Source organism: Fundulus heteroclitus, chromosome 2 (genome assembly GCF_011125445.2).
Source record: "Fundulus heteroclitus isolate FHET01 chromosome 2, MU-UCD_Fhet_4.1, whole genome shotgun sequence".
Lineage (NCBI taxonomy): Eukaryota > Metazoa > Chordata > Actinopteri > Cyprinodontiformes > Fundulidae > Fundulus > Fundulus heteroclitus.
In genome coordinates, this window is record NC_046362.1 from 365,907 (window position 1) to 381,791 (window position 15,885).

The 15,885-nt window shown below is 46.4% G+C and overlaps 1 protein-coding gene across 1 annotated transcript in view; it reads right to left on the reverse strand.

Annotated features, from left to right (window-relative positions):
• LOC105919268 (capping protein, Arp2/3 and myosin-I linker protein 2) overlaps positions 1-15,885 on the reverse strand; it is a 178,936-nt gene that overhangs the window by 128,564 nt on the left and 34,487 nt on the right. The window contains exons 6-13 of the mRNA XM_036145274.1: positions 15,067-15,164; positions 14,743-14,813; positions 14,570-14,643; positions 14,417-14,492; positions 4,695-4,783; positions 3,811-3,905; positions 3,541-3,627; positions 3,165-3,274 (exon numbers count right to left, since the gene is read on the reverse strand). Of these exons, the coding sequence (XP_036001167.1) occupies positions 3,165-3,274; positions 3,541-3,627; positions 3,811-3,905; positions 4,695-4,783; positions 14,417-14,492; positions 14,570-14,643; positions 14,743-14,813; positions 15,067-15,164 (700 nt within the window). The remainder of the gene's footprint in view (positions 1-3,164; positions 3,275-3,540; positions 3,628-3,810; positions 3,906-4,694; positions 4,784-14,416; positions 14,493-14,569; positions 14,644-14,742; positions 14,814-15,066; positions 15,165-15,885) is intronic.

Below are 15,885 nucleotides of genomic sequence, written 5' to 3' on the forward strand. Positions count from 1 at the left end.
TCGTATGCCTTTTGGTCTTTGTAATGCCCCGGCCACATTCCAGAGTCTCATGCAGCGGTGCTTAAGCAGCCACATTTCAGAATCAGTGTTTTATTGTATTTTTAGCTTTTTAAGAGACCGGTTTTATGAGGAATAAAAACCCTCCATTTTAACTTTCTCTATTCCCTGGATTCTGACTCACTAGCTCCCTCTAATTGTGAAAGGACCTATTGCAACACTGAGCTGTCCAACTTAGTGTTTACATCTGTCTGTCCGTCTTCTTCCGCTTATCCGTGGTCGGGTCGCGGGGGCAGCAGCTTCAGTAGGGAGGCCCAGACGTCCCTCTCCCCGGCCACTTGGGCCATCTCCTCAGGAGGAATCCCAAGGCGTTCCCAGGCCAGCCGGGAGACATAGTCCCTCCAGCGTGTCCTGGGTCTTCCCCTGGGCCTCCTCCCGGTGGGACGTGCCCGGAACACCTCACCAGGGAGGCGTCCAGGAGGCATCCTGACCAGATGCCCGAGCCACCTCAACTGGCTCCTCTCGACGTGGAGGAGCAGCGGCTCTACTCTGAGTCCTCCCCGGATGACTGAGCTCCTCACCCTATCTCTAAGGGAGAGCCCAGACACACTACGGAGAAAACTCATTTCAGCCGCTTGTATCCGGGATCTCGTTCTTTCCGTCACGACCCAAAGCTTGTGACCATAGATGAGGGTAGGAACGTAGATCGACCGGTAAATCGAGAGCTTCACCTTTTGGCTCAGCTCTCTGTTCACCACAACGGATCGGTACAGCGCCCGCTTCACAGCAGACACTGCACCAATCCGCCTGTCGATCTCCCGCTCCATCTTCCCCTCATTCGTGAACAAGACCCCAAGATACTTGAACTCCTCCACAAGGGGCAGCACATGCTCCCCAACCCGGAGAAGGCACTCTACCCTTTTCCGGTTCAAGACCATGGTCTCGGATTTGGAGGCACTGATTTTCATCCCAGCCGCTTCGCACTCAGCTGCGAATCGCTCTAGTGAGAGCTGTAGATCACGCCCTGATGAAGCCAATAGGACCACGTCATCCTCGAATAGCAGAGACGCAATCCTAAGGCTACCAAAACAGATCCCCTCAACACCTTGGCTGCGCCTAGAAATTCTGTCCATAAAAGTTATTAACAGAATCGGTGACAAAGGGCAACCTTGGCGGAGTCCAACTCTCACCGGAAACGAGTCCGACTTACAGCCGGCAATGCGGACTAGACTCTGACACCGGTCGTACAGAGACCTGACAGCCCTTATTACGGGTACTCTTAGTCCGGTACTCCATACTCCCAGAGTACCCCCCACAGGATCCCTCGGGGGACACGGTCGAATGCCTTCTCCAGATCCACAAAGCACATGTAGACTGGTTGGGCAAACTCCCATGCCCCCTCCAGAATCCTGCTGAGAGTGTAGAGCTGGTCCAGTGTTCCACGGCCAGGACGAAAACCACACTGCTCTTCCTGAATCCGAGATTCGACTATCCAACAGACCCTCCATTCCAGAACCCCTGAATAGACCTTACCAGGGAGGCCTAAGAGTGTGATCCCTCTATAGTTGGAACACACCCTCCGGTCCCCCTTTTTAAATAGGGGGACCACCACCCCAGTCTGCCAATCCAGGGGAACTGCCCCCGATGTCCACGCAATGTTGCAGAGCCACGTTAACCAACACAGCCCCACAACATCCAGAGCCTTAAGGTACTCAGGGTGAATCTCATCCACCCCCGGGGCCTTGCCACCGAGGAGCTTTTTAACAACCTCGGCAACCTCAGCACCAGAGATGGGAGAACCCGACCCAGAGTCATCAGGCTCTGCTTCCGCAATGGAAGACGTGTTGGTGGGATTAAGGAGGTCTTCGAAGTATTCCGCCCACCGAAACAAGACGTCCCGAGTCGAGGTCAGCAGCACACCACCCCCACTGTAAACAGTGTTGGTACTGCACTGCTTCCCCCTCCTGAGATGCAGGATAGTGTTTACACGTGCGTACTAAATTTATCCTCTGGGTCTAACATAAGACTAGTGTGATGTCTCACTGTGTACTCCATGACTGCCAGGATGTACAGGTGTAAGATATTTTTTCATTTCTGAGCTACAAATTATAGAGCTATTCTATTTAAGGAGTGGTCCCACTTCCTGATGATGAGTTCACAAAGTATACATGTACAGCATCACTTTGACTGCATCCGAAATGTTCTAATTATAGCTCCTAGCTCATGAGGTCACCAGTAAGAACTCTATCAAGGGTAGGAAAGGAGCTTCAGACTACTGTGCTGATTTTGGACAGCCTCTAACTCCGGCGTCATTATTTGATGGAAACTCACATGGATAATTCTAATCAAATCTGGACCTACAGCCTTCTGAAAAAGGCACACACCACAAAGTGTGCACTGTCTTTTCAGTGCACACTTTGCACTGTCAGACATTTTCATTAATTTCCATGAGTTTGGCTGTGCTTATACGTCATGCCAGCCAAAGGATTGTGGGATTCCTACATTTCTGCTTTGACTAAAGAGTCTTTATCCAAAAGAAGACTTTGGATGAAGCCTTTGTTTATACACTCATGCTTAATTCCTTTGGAATCAATGAAGGACTAGTTTTATTTCACATGCTCCATTTTGGCTTTTGATTTTATTTATTATCTTTTTAAATATGCTAATTCCAGACTGCCTTCAAGAAAATGTATGTATTTCCCCCTTACAGATTTCTCTTGTTCTTGCTTTTTTTTGTCACACACCATGTTTTATCTCATCAAACTATTTTTAATATCAGAAAAACCTAAGTAACACAAAATGATAATCTGATTTAGTAGAAGAAAAGTTATCCAAACAGTATTTCAGAAAAGGAACATACTGACAGTCAAACACGGTCGTGCACACCATCGAGTTGCCCTAAGTATGCACTTGAATCTGATTTAGATGCTTCAACATGACTTTAAACAAGATATCCATGCTTCAAAACATGCCAAATTGAGGCAAATTAAAACAATCTTGCCATGTAGAGTGGGCCAAAAGGGCAAAAAAGTAAAAACAGAAGAATTCTATGAGAGCCCAAAAATCTTTTTAAAGCTCTGTTATATATGCATGCATATTTTTCCCTGGTGAAACCATCCACACTTAATTAAAATTCTTTGGCATGACAGACAAACAGCAGAGTGTACCGTGGCGTCTTCAGTGACCAGGCTTCCCGGGTTACAAGACAGATCTAGATGAGTCAGAGATGTGGAGAACTGCTGAGAGGAGGACAACGCCTGACCCAGACAACCAAGACCTACACATAAATAAAGTAAAAAAGGATTGCAGTTTTAGCAAGCTTGTTATTTAAATACAACATAATTTATACAATAATAATAATTTCTGGTCATAGAGCCATAATAAAAGCTCTATGAATGTGACTGCTGATACATTTGACTTTGACCTTCAATGACTTCAAGAGACAATGTTTTCTAACTTCGAGGTGGGTGTCTCTTAAAGGACATGGTTGGTTCTGATCTGCTTCTTTCTGTACACTGAGTGTAATATATTGAACATTTTTACCTTTGGCGCTCATTGATACACGACTCAGGGAGAGGAACCCGAGTCCCTCATTTAGATGCTGGATCTCCTGACTAAGGGCGATTATACCTATATAGAAAATGTTCAATTCAAAAAGTGACCAAATACAGAGCAGATGCAAATACACACACTGACTGTAAATAAAAAGTATATCATTATGTAATTTATAAAGTATTCCATTTTGGCCATTGAAGTTACACCAACAATTCGGTTTTAATGCTTATGTGAATAAATTAGATGTTAAAGCGCTACCTTTGTCTTCAACTGAGTTGCCTGACAAATTGATGGCTCGCAGAGGAGAAGATGTGTGCTCTTGGAGGGCCGCTGCCATTTTCACAGCAAAGTCCCTGCAGCAGAATAAAATAAGGTACTTCCTGAGCTCAGTCAATATGAGCAGCAGTACTTTTCACCTCTAAATCTTTGTGTAGAAAAGGTTAAAAAAAGTATTTTGTCTTTTTCAAGACACAGACTTAGAAGAACAAATGCAGATGCCATATTGAAACAAGTTAATTATTTATACAGTAAAAACTAAGGGAAGAGCCGGGAACAAATTTCGGAACATTAAGATATCCATCACACGATAGTGCTTTTGGTTCTTCATTCATTTGCCAGAAACCTTGGTTTGATCTTCGATGGCAGCTCTAAATTTGACGGACAGATCAGCTGAGTGGTAAAGAAGAGCTTTTCCAGCTAAGACTCATAATTAAAGCACAGTCCTACATTCCATTAATGGATTTTGAAAAAAATTAATTCCTGCTGTTCTAACATGGAGTTTGGATCGCGGTAACACTCTGTATGCTGGTCTTGATAAATTGTCTCTTCAGCAGCTGAAAGCTGCACAAAATGCTGCTGCAAGCCTTCAAGAACAAAAACCCCTAGGATCACATCACACCTGTGCCAGCCTCTCTGCACTGGCTCTCTGTTCATGGACGTAAAACGATGAGTTGGCTCTTAGACAAAGCCAATACATTTTTATAGGTTTTCTGTACGTGAAGTAGCAGTAAACAGTTTAACTGTCAGTGTAACTGCTTCATTTCTGATAGTTATTATGTTAAATAGTAATTTGTAGTAATTTTGTTAGCGGTGCAGAGAGATGACACACCCATGTTTGCTTTAGGGTACAAAAACAAACTCACACTTTCAATCCACAGTCCTCCAGGGAGAGTTCTTCCAGACTTGAAGATTTGGACAACAGAAAAGTCATCTGCTGCTGGATGTCAACTGACTGGGAGAGCGGAAGCAGAAATTGTCAAGTTCCAACAAAGAATTTTGGAAATCGGAAGTAACAAGATTTTAGCCTAGAAGGTTTTCTGATTTCTATTGTAGTGGATTTAAATTCCAACCATTGTTAACAAATCACATTTAAGAAGATTTTTGGCTTCTTACAGATCTGCAATGGTTTTTTTTTTTCTTAACCTTTGACCAAATCTAAAGACTTTGGTTGTTTTCACAGAACTTGGCATCATGTATATATGTTTTATGTTGGATCCTAACATAAAACAAACTGTCACAAAACATATTAAATAAATTCTTTCATCATCATTCACTCATTCATATCACTTGTTTGAGTTATTGAATTGTTAATTGTAAAAAAAAAAAAAAAAAAAAAAGGGAGAGCCCAGACACACTACGGAGAAAACTCATTTCAGCCGCTTGTATCCGGGATCTCGTTCTTTCCGTCACGACCCAAAGCTCGTGACCATAGATGAGGGTAGGAACGTAGATCGACCGGTAAATCGAGAGCTTCGCCTTTTGGCTCAGCTTTCTCTTTACCACAACGGATCGGTACAGCGCCCGCTTCACTGCAGACACTGCACCAATCCACCTGTCGATCTCCCGCTCCATCTTCCCCTCATTCGTGAACAAGACCCCAAGATACTTGAACTCCTCCATTAGGGGCAGCACATCCTCCCCAACCCGGAGAAGGCACTCTACCCTTTTCCGGTTTAAGACCATGGTCTCGGATTTGGAGGCACTGATTTTCATCCCGGCGCTTCACACTCGGCTGCGAACCGCTCCAGTGAGAGCTGTAGATCACGCCCTGATGAAGCCAATAGAACCACGTCATCCGCGAATAGCAGAAGCAATCCTAAGGCCACCAAAACGGATCCCCTCAACACCTTGGCTGCGCCTAGAAATTCTGTCCATAAAAGTTATGAACAGAATCGGTGACAAAGGGCAACCTTGGCGGAGTCCAACTCTCACTGGAAACGAGTCCGACTTACTGCCGGCAATGCGGACCAGACTCTTACACCGGTCGTACAGAGACCCGACAGCCGTTATTAAAGGGTCCGGTACTCCATACTCCCGGAGTACCCCCCACAGGATCCCTCGGGGGACACGGTCGAATGCCTTCTCCAGATCCACAAAGCACATGTAGACTGGTTGGGCAAACTCCCATGCCCCCTCCAGAATCCTGCTGAGGGTATAGAGCAGGTCCAGTGTTCCACGGCCAGGACGAAAACCACACTGTTTATTATTATTAATACATAACCTCACTGTATTTGTTTATAGTATTCACTACAGTCACAGGCTATGATTTAGGTGACCCTTAAGAAAAATAAAGATCCATTTAAATGTGAATCATTTCGTCCAGTGAGTCTATTCGGATGTCATTATAGGATATTGACCAAAGAACTAGCAGCAAGGATTGAGCCTGTTATAAGTAATATAATACATCCTGACCAAACAGGATTTGTTGCTGGTTAACAACTTCCCAGTAATCTCCGTCGCCTTTTTAATTTGATATACACTGCTGATGATAGCATTGATCAAGAGATTGTAATATCCCTAGATGCCCACAAAGCCTTTAATAGAATACATCTTAATTTGTTTAACATCCTTGAGAGATTGGGATTTGGTCCTAAATTTCTTTTGTGGATTGAGTTAATATATGCGAATCTCCAAGATATGGTAAGAACGAATAACATAATATTTGATCCATTCCCTCTGTTTCGGGGGAACAAGACAGGGGTGTCCTCTGTCGACCCTGCTCTTTGATGTGGCAATCGAGCCCCTTCCAACAATGTTGAGGAATGCTTCTGAACTGGGGGGAATACGCAGGGGGATGCAAAATCATAAACTTTCGCCATAGGCTGACGACCTTCTCCTTTTCCTGTCACATCCTGCCACAAGCATTTCGGTGGCTCTCATTATTGAAAACTTCGGGAGGGTTTCGGGTTATAAAATTAATCTAGAAAAAAGTGCTTTTTTCCAATTAATGAACAGTCGAGGAGACTATCATTCCAGGCCTATACATTTACAACCATGAAAGACAAATTCACATATTTAGGCGTTACGGTAACAAGCAAATATAAAGATTCATTTAAGCACAATTTTAAAGTAACAGCGGATAAGGCAAAATCAGATATGGAAAGGTGGTCATCTCTCCCAATATCATTGGCAGGTAAGATAAACTCTCAAATTGATCATAATGCCAAATTTCCTGTTCTTATTTCAGACAATACCAATTCTTATTCTAACATATTTTTTTTATTAAATAAATGTACATCTACCTTTATATGGGAAAAAACTGTCCCCCGGATAAGAAGAGAGTTTCTAGAGAGACAGAGAGAGAAGGGGGGCCTAGCTCTACCAAATTATATTCATTATTACTGGGAAGCTAATCTACATAAGTTGCTGTTTTGGGTCTCGCAGTTAGATGATGAGGAAACCCCAGTATGGGTACATATGGAAAGATATGCATCTAGCCCAATATCCCTGCGTTCCCTAGTTTGTACCCCTCTGCCCCTAAGCAAGCACCTATACACAAATAACTCTGTTGTATGAAACTTTATAAAAATCTGGTTCCAATTCAGAACTTATTTTAAAAACAGAAATGCCTCCTGTCTGCTCCTGTTTATGGCAATCACCTGTTCTCTCCAGCTCTGGGGGGAACTGCATTTAAGGAATGGTATAGAGCTGGGGTGGAATCTGTGAAAAATCTGGTTAAAGATGGTGTACTTATGTCTGCTGCTTAGCTGGAAAAGTAATATTGAATCCCCTTAAAAACGAATTACTTCAATGTCTTTTCTTTGTGAAAAGACATTCTCATCTCTTGACTCACCACAGAGTGGGTGAATAGATTGGCTATTGGATATGAATCTGATTACTAAGGGGTCGGTTTCTATGCTCTATGTAAATATCCAGACAGTGGCTTCCCCATCCCTTGCCTACATAAAAAGGAAATTTAGAAGAAGGAAGAATTAGAGCTGGACATATCAAATAATGAATGGAGGTGGGCAGTAGAACACATACATTCTTCGTCTGTATGTGTTAGACATGGACTAACACAGTTTAAAGTGTGAGACTTCATTTCACAAGGGACAAATTGGCAAGAATTTACCAGGGAGCTGATCTGACTTGCACTACATGTAAACTTGTTCCAGCCAACACATCTCAAATGTTCTGGTCTCTCCCCAGGCTCAAAGAATTCTGGATCAAAATATTCAAAACATTTTCATCCATTTACAAGAAAAATATTAAACCCTTTCCTTTGGTAGCCATTTTTGGTGTGGCACCGGGGGAAACAGAATTAACGACTGTCAAAGGAAAGCAATGGCATTTTTATCATTGTTGGCCAGAAGATGGAACATCTTAGAATTACTTTACAGGGCAACACTAAGAGATATTTCAAGGTCTGGCAACCTTTTATTTCCTATTTTGAATCTGAATTTTCATCTGCTTCAGCATAACTAGCAGCCTCGCCACTGTCAGGATGCAGCTTATTGGCTGCATGCTGAGCCTCTCTCCCTCTCTCTTGTTCCTGCGCAGCCTGATCAGTTTCACCTGGCAGGCTGCAATTAACCCACAACTGCTTCCACCTGTTCCCACCGCTTTATCAGACTCACCTCTTTCTGTTCCCGTCGCCGGTCCATAGCGTTCACTCCCGCTCAGTCCCTGCCAGTTTTTCTTGTCAGCTCCGTTCGTACCCGTCAGCCTGAAGACTCCGTTCACCTGGTCATGTTACAGTCAGCCCATAGACTTTCCGACAGTTTTGTTTCCTCCAGTATTCAGCTCAGACGTTCAGACCTCCACCGCTCGGCTCAGACGTTCAGACCTCCACCGCTCGGCTCAGACGTTCAGCCCTCCATTGCACGGCTCGGACGTCCTGTGCTCCACTACTCGGCTCTGACGTTCTGCTCGCCTCTGCTCGGCTCTGATGCTCTGCTCGCCTCCACTCGGCTCTGATGATCTGCTCGGCTCTGATGCTCTGCTCGCCTCCACTCGGCTCTGATGATCTGCTCGGCTCTGAGGATCTGCTCGGCTCTGATGATCTGCTCGGCTCTGATGATCTGCTCGGCTCTGAGGATCTGCTCGGCTCTGATGATCTGCTCGCCACTGCTCGACTCTGCCGTTCTGCTCGCCACTGCTCTGCTCGGCTCTGATGCTCTGCGCTCCACGGCTCTGCTCAGATGTCCTGCTCTCCAGTGCTCGGCTCCAGTGTTCCTCCCGGTCAGTCTCTCCACACTCCTCCTGCCAGCCAGCTTCTACACCCTTCACCTCCGTCCGTTGAAAGACTCTGGTCTCATCCTCCATCTTCCAAACTATTCAATAAAACTCACTCATAAGAACTGACTCTGTGTGTGCGTGCTGTGTCCGGGTTCATCCCAGAAAAATATATCATAACATTATGGACCGGCCCAGGGATGAACCCGAGCACGCACAGAGCCTGGTGTAGAAGCTGGTAGGATCTGCCTCGCCTCCGGTTCGTCTCGCCTGGGTCGCAAAGTTGCGACGCCACGCTTCCGTCTCGCCTCGCCTGGGTCGCCGTGCGGCGACGCCTTGCTTCTGTTTCGCCATGGTCGCTGGATTGCGACGTTACGCTTCTGGTTCGTCTGCCGAGGTCGCATCCGCGACGCCCCGCTTCTGACTCTGTTTCCTGGTTCGTCTTTTGCAAGTTCCGCCTCCTACGCTGCGCAGCCGTTAAAGACGGCGCTCCTCGTCGTCGCTGCCCAGCGTTAACTTTTGCTGCTGCCCAGCAGATTCAGACTTTGCTGCCCAGCGCCTTCTGGTTTTTGTTTGGAGTTATTTTTTTGGTGTTGTGTTCTAGATCTGCTTTAGTTTCTAGTCTTTTTGTGTATTTTTTTATTGTTTTAGAAGATTTATTTCCGCCTTCTGTTCTTTGTTTTGGCTCAACCTTAGTTTTTGCTTTACTTAGGATTTTTTGAGATTTATGTTGCTTTTGAGTATTGTGTTTTATTTTGTTGGTTTTGTCCGGGTTTTTGTGTCCCAGGTTTACTCTAGTCGTTCGGGTTTTTTTTAGTAGTCTAGTTTTTGGTTTTCTTAGTCAGCTAGTTCGGGTTTTGTTCTCCGTCTTCTTGTTTTAGCCATAGCCCTGATTTAGTGTTCTAGGTTCGCCTTAGTCTTCTGAGTTTTGTTTTTGAGTTCCAGTTTTTTATTTTAGACTTCTTGCTTGCTTCTGTACAGATTTCTAGCTTTAGTTATCTAGTTTTTCATTAATTTAGTCGTACTTGCCCTCATCTCCCTGTTCTGTTTCGTTAGCTCTGTAGTCCCTGTCTTGACCCTGTAGTCCCTGTCTAGCCCCCGCAGTTTCAGTCTAGCCCCTGTAATTCCAGTCTAGCCTCTGTAGTTTCTGTCCTAGCCCTGTAGTTCTAGTCTTGTTCTGTATTTGTTTTTGTTTTTTGTTTTTTTCTTATTTTTAGTTTTGTTTTGTCCTTATTTTTCCCCCCCTTTAGTATTTAGGTGTCTGGGTTCCTGCGCCATCTGGGTTCCTGCGCTGTATGGGTTCCTGCGTTGGATGGAGTCCAGCGCTCTTAAAGGTCCCTGCGTTCTCTAGGTCCCTGCGCTTTCTAGGTCCCTACACCCTTCTCCTGTTTTCGTTGTATGTTTTGCCCTGTTTAGGTTAGTTTAGTTCCCTTCTGTAGTTGTTTTGTTCTGTCTTGCCCTAGTGTATCTGTGTTGTTCCCCTGTTTAGGCGCGTGCAGGTCGCTGCCAGAGCCCTCCGGCGCACCCATGTCGCCGGCTGAGCCCTCTGGTGCGCCAGCCTGTCGCTACCCAGTGCACGCGGGTCGCCGCCAGAGCCCTCCGGTGCTTAAGTCGCTGTCTGTGCCCTCTGGCGCGCTTGGCCTGTTGCTGCCTAGCTCACCCTCTAGTTCCCTGGTGTTTAGGTCCTGTTTTCCTGGCGTTTAGATTTAGTGTTCCCCGGCGTGTTAGGACGCCTTCTGATTCTCGGTTCCCCAGCGTGCTAGGACGTCCTCTGATTCTCGGTTTCCCGGCGTGTTAGGACGCCCTCTAATTCGTGGTTCCCCGGCGTGTTAGGACGCCCTCTTTTCTCGGTTCCTCGGCGTGTTAGTACGCCCTCCGTTCTTGTTCCCTGGTGTTTTAGATATTCCTGTTTCCCTTGTGCCCCGGCGTTCCCTTTGCGCCCCGGCATTCTTCTTCCTCGCGCCCCGGCGTTCTCCCCACGCCCCGGCGTTCTCTTCCCCAAGCCCCGGTGTTTCCCTCACGCCCCGGCGGGTTTTCCCCTGGCGTTTCTGTACACCAGTCGTGTTCCAGCAGGAGTTGTTGAGCCTTGGTGTTTTCGTACGCCTGTTCTTCCCTCTGGCGTTGTCGTACGCTTGTTCTTCCCTCTGGCGTTGTCGTACGCTTGTTCTTCCCTCTGGCGTTGTCGTACGCTTGCTCTTCCCTCTGGCGTTGTCGTACGCCTGTTCTTCCCTCTGGCGTTGTCGTACGCCTGTTCTTCCCTCTGGCGTTGTCGTACGCCTGTTCTTCCCTCTGGCGTTGTCGTACGCTTGTTCTTCCCTCTGGCGTTGTCGTACGCTTGTTCTTCCCTCTGGCGTTGTCGTACGCTTGTTCTTCCCTCTGGCGTTGTCGTACGCTTGTTCTTCCCTCTGGCGTTGTCGTACGCTTGTTCTTCCCTCTGGCGTTGTCGTACGCTTGTTCTTCCCTCTGGCGTTAAGTACGCCTGTTCCTTCCCCTTGGCGTTAAGTACGCCCGTTCCTTCCCTTTGGCGTTAAGTACGCCCGTTCCTTCCCCTTGGCGTTAAGTACGCCCGTTCCTTCCCTTTGGCGTTAAGTACGCCCGTTCCTTCCCTTAGGCGTTAAGTACGCCCGTTCCTTCCCTTAGGCGTTAAGTACGCCCGTTCCTTCCCTTAGGCGTTAAGTACGCCCGTTCCTTCCCTTAGGCGTTAAGTACGCCCGTTCCTTCCCTTAGGCGTTAAGTACGCCCGTTCCTTCCCTTAGGCGTTAAGTACGCCCGTTCCTTCCCTTTGGCGTTAAGTACGCCCGTTCCTTCCCTTTGGCGTTAAGTACGTCCGTTCTTCCCTCTTGGCGTTTTTGTACGCCTATATTTTCCCCTTGACGCTGTCATGCGTCCGTTTCGCCTCGGCGTTTCCCTCACGCCCCGGCGATCTCGCTCCTTGGGCCCCAGCGCTCCTCTCACGCTTCGGCGTTGTTTCTCCTTGGCGTTTCCACACGCCCGTTCCTTGCCCTTGGCGTTTCCATACGCCCGTTCCTTCCCTTTTGGCGTTTCCATACGCCCGTTCCTTCCCTTTTGGCGTTTCCATACGCCCGATCCTTCCCTTTTTGGCGTTTCCATACGCCCGATCCTTCCGTTTTTGGCGTTTCCATACGCCCGATCCTTTCCTTTTGGCGTTTCCATACGCCCGATCCTTTCCTTTTGGCGCTGTGTTGCGCCCGTTCCTTCCCTTTGGCGCTGTGTTGCGCCCGTTCCTTCCCTTTGGCGCTGTGTTGCGCCCGTTCCTTCCCTTTGGCGCTGTGTTGCGCTCGCTCTTTCCCCAGCGCTGCCAAGCACTCGCTTTTTCCCCCGGCGCAGTCAAGCGTTCGTGCCTTTCCCTGATGTGCCGCCCCCTGATTGTGCTTTGGCACATCAGTGTTCTCTGGCCCCTTTGGTTCCCCGTATTCTCTGGCCCCTTTTGTGTTTGCAGGCTCTTTGGTCCCTCAGAGTTCGGTTTCGACTCTTGCCCGCCTTCCTGGGCCCCCTCCACCCGCCCGGCGTGGGGATTCTGGGCCGTCCGGTGTCCGGCCTTGGGGGGGGGGTACTGTCAGGATGCAGCTTATTGGCTGCATGCTGAGCCTCTCTCCCTCTCTCTTGTTCCTGCGCAGCCTGATCAGTTTCACCTGGCAGGCTGCAATTAACCCACAACTGCTTCCACCTGTTCCCACCGCTTTATCAGACTCACCTCTTTCTGTTCCCGTCGCCGGTCCATAGCGTTCACTCCCGCTCAGTCCCTGCCAGTTTTTCTTGTCAGCTCCGTTCGTACCCGTCAGCCTGAAGACTCCGTTCACCTGGTCATGTTACAGTCAGCCCATAGACTTTCCGACAGTTTTGTTTCCTCCAGTATTCAGCTCAGACGTTCAGACCTCCACCGCTCGGCTCAGACGTTCAGACCTCCACCGCTCGGCTCAGACGTTCAGCCCTCCATTGCACGGCTCGGACGTCCTGTGCTCCACTACTCGGCTCTGACGTTCTGCTCGCCTCTGCTCGGCTCTGATGCTCTGCTCGCCTCCACTCGGCTCTGATGATCTGCTCGGCTCTGATGCTCTGCTCGCCTCCACTCGGCTCTGATGATCTGCTCGGCTCTGATGATCTGCTCGGCTCTGAGGATCTGCTCGGCTCTGATGATCTGCTCGCCACTGCTCGACTCTGCCGTTCTGCTCGCCACTGCTCTGCTCGGCTCTGATGCTCTGCGCTCCACGGCTCTGCTCAGATGTCCTGCTCTCCAGTGCTCGGCTCCAGTGTTCCTCCCGGTCAGTCTCTCCACACTCCTCCTGCCAGCCAGCTTCTACACCCTTCACCTCCGTCCGTTGAAAGACTCTGGTCTCATCCTCCATCTTCCAAACTATTCAATAAAACTCACTCATAAGAACTGACTCTGTGTGTGCGTGCTGTGTCCGGGTTCATCCCAGAAAAATATATCATAACAGCCACACCCTTTTTTTCCCTCAGGTGTGAATGGCAATAACAACCACAATGATAATAATTATATGTATCAAGTTTTAACTGGAACACGGGTGGTGTGTATGTTAGTAGGATCTGTCTTGTTGTTAGTTTTTCTGTGTTTTTTGAGCTGTTTTTGTGATGTAAATTTTGAGTCCTACTCTTTTGTTCTGTATTTTTTGAATGGGATGTCTTTTGTTTCAATATTAAAAATTAATAAAATCAATTTGATTATTATTATAATATTCCCTAGAACATTATAGCGTGACATTTATATCAATCATCTTCTAGCATAGGTGATTCTGCATGGTGTTAGGAGGGGCCCCCAAGAGGCTCGGGCCGGCACTGCCAGGCATGTCCCACCGGGAGGAGACCCAGGGGGAGACCCAGGACACGCTGGAGGGACTATGTTTCTCGTCTGGCCTGGGAACGCCTTGGGATTCCCCCGGAGGAGCTGGCCCAAGTGGCTGGGGAGAGGGACATCTGGGCCTCCCTACTGAAGCTGCTACCCACACGACCCGACCCCGGAGAAGCGGAAGAAGATGGATGGATTTATTTGAATCCTTTTCAGTGGTATTTCCATCTCGACACTGACTCATCTGCAAAAATAAATCTGTTGATGAGTGCTCTTTCTCCCAAATACAAATGTTCCTCAGGGATATTTGCTCAGTCCTATGCAGTTTAATCAGAAAACTCATGAGTGAACTTCTAAATTCAACCCATATTAGCTGATTAGGTTCTTCATGTTTTTTGGTAGTGCAGCAAATTGTCCTTCAGGGATGATAACGTTTAAGTGATTAGGTTGCCAATCACATAACATTGGGATCAAGGGTAACAGTACTCCACTAGATTTCTTGTGCATACTGTGTTCTTTTTATGTTCTCATTGAGAATATCTTGTTTATTTTTTTATGTGGAAATAAAAAAGAAAGATTTACCAGTTTAAATCCTTTGCAGTAGATGTTAGTGAACCACTGGTTAAAAGACAAAGCTGCTACTGCCAAGGCCAAGTCTCTGTGGAAAAGAGAAAACAATAAAGCGTAACAAAGATCCAGTACAGCTAACCTTGAAAAACATGTCTGCTACCTTACCTGCTTTCTAAATGGCTAAAGTCCTGCAGGTTGAACTTTCTACAGTTATGTATGTAGAAGATGTTGTCGACATCCTACACATATAGCAATACTTTACTTAGATGTTACGCTCTGTTGGTTTTAAATCATCTCACTGTAGTTTGACTTGTTTTGCCAGGTTTGTGGTGACTTACCCACTGAATCTCTTCTCTAAATGGTATTTCATTCAAATCACAAAGAGCAGCATAGGTATCAGAGAATCCCCCTGAAAAACACCAACACACTCTTTGTAACTGGATGGATGCATAACATACAGATTACATCCAACACATGAACATGCACTGTATATAATTTGCTCTTTAGAAATGACAGCATTATAATTACCTTTAAAAATCAAATGTCCACATTACAGAATATTGGGAAATGATTATCAGAAAGAAAGAATCCAACAATCCTCAGCTTTCTCAGAGTATAACAATGTTGTTTTCCCCGTTTACATGACATAATGAAAGCCTTACCACAGGGGCCTGGTTGGCTGTTCAGCTGCTCCTCTATGACACCAGTAAGAGTGAGGAGCCTTTCCTGAAGATCCTGGGGTACTGTCTTTAACAGCTTTCTTAAGATAAAAGAGCCAGAGATGGAGATCATGAGGGGGATGTAGTGAATACAAGTGAGCTTTAGACTCTCATTCTGGTGGCTCTATGAGGTTGCACCAAGCATAAACTAAATGCCACCATTGCCTCATTATGCAAGTGAAGCCTTTGCATATATAGTAATACTTTAAACAACCTGAACTGGATTAAGACTGTTGAGCTAATTAATCAAATGCATATTTATTAGCTATATTTGTTTGAGATGTTTACCTGAACACAAAACCCCATTGTGTTTAGCCTGGTATTAAAAAAAATAAAAACTATCAACTATTATTTAGACCATTTGAAGCCATCAAAGAGTCCAACTCAAATCTCCATATCAGTTTATTTATGTATTTTATTATTTATTTATATGTAGTTTATTGTTATTAACCAGGAAGAAACTCATTGAGATTCAACATTTATGTCCCAAGAATGTCCAAGATAGGCAGCAGCACTGCTACATAGTTACAGCAGACACAGAATAACATATCACAACTCAAAACAACAGTATACATAACAACTACTTCCATGATTCAAGTGATCATACGTCAGACAAAACATGTGCATACAGATGCATTTGTAGGTCATTCCAGCTAGAGGGAGTAGCAAACTTAAAAGCCTTCTTCCCAAACTCAGTCCTGACCCTCTGGAGAGACTAATATAATGTTCTTTGAGCAGACTGGTTATTGCCTCAAATGTCCA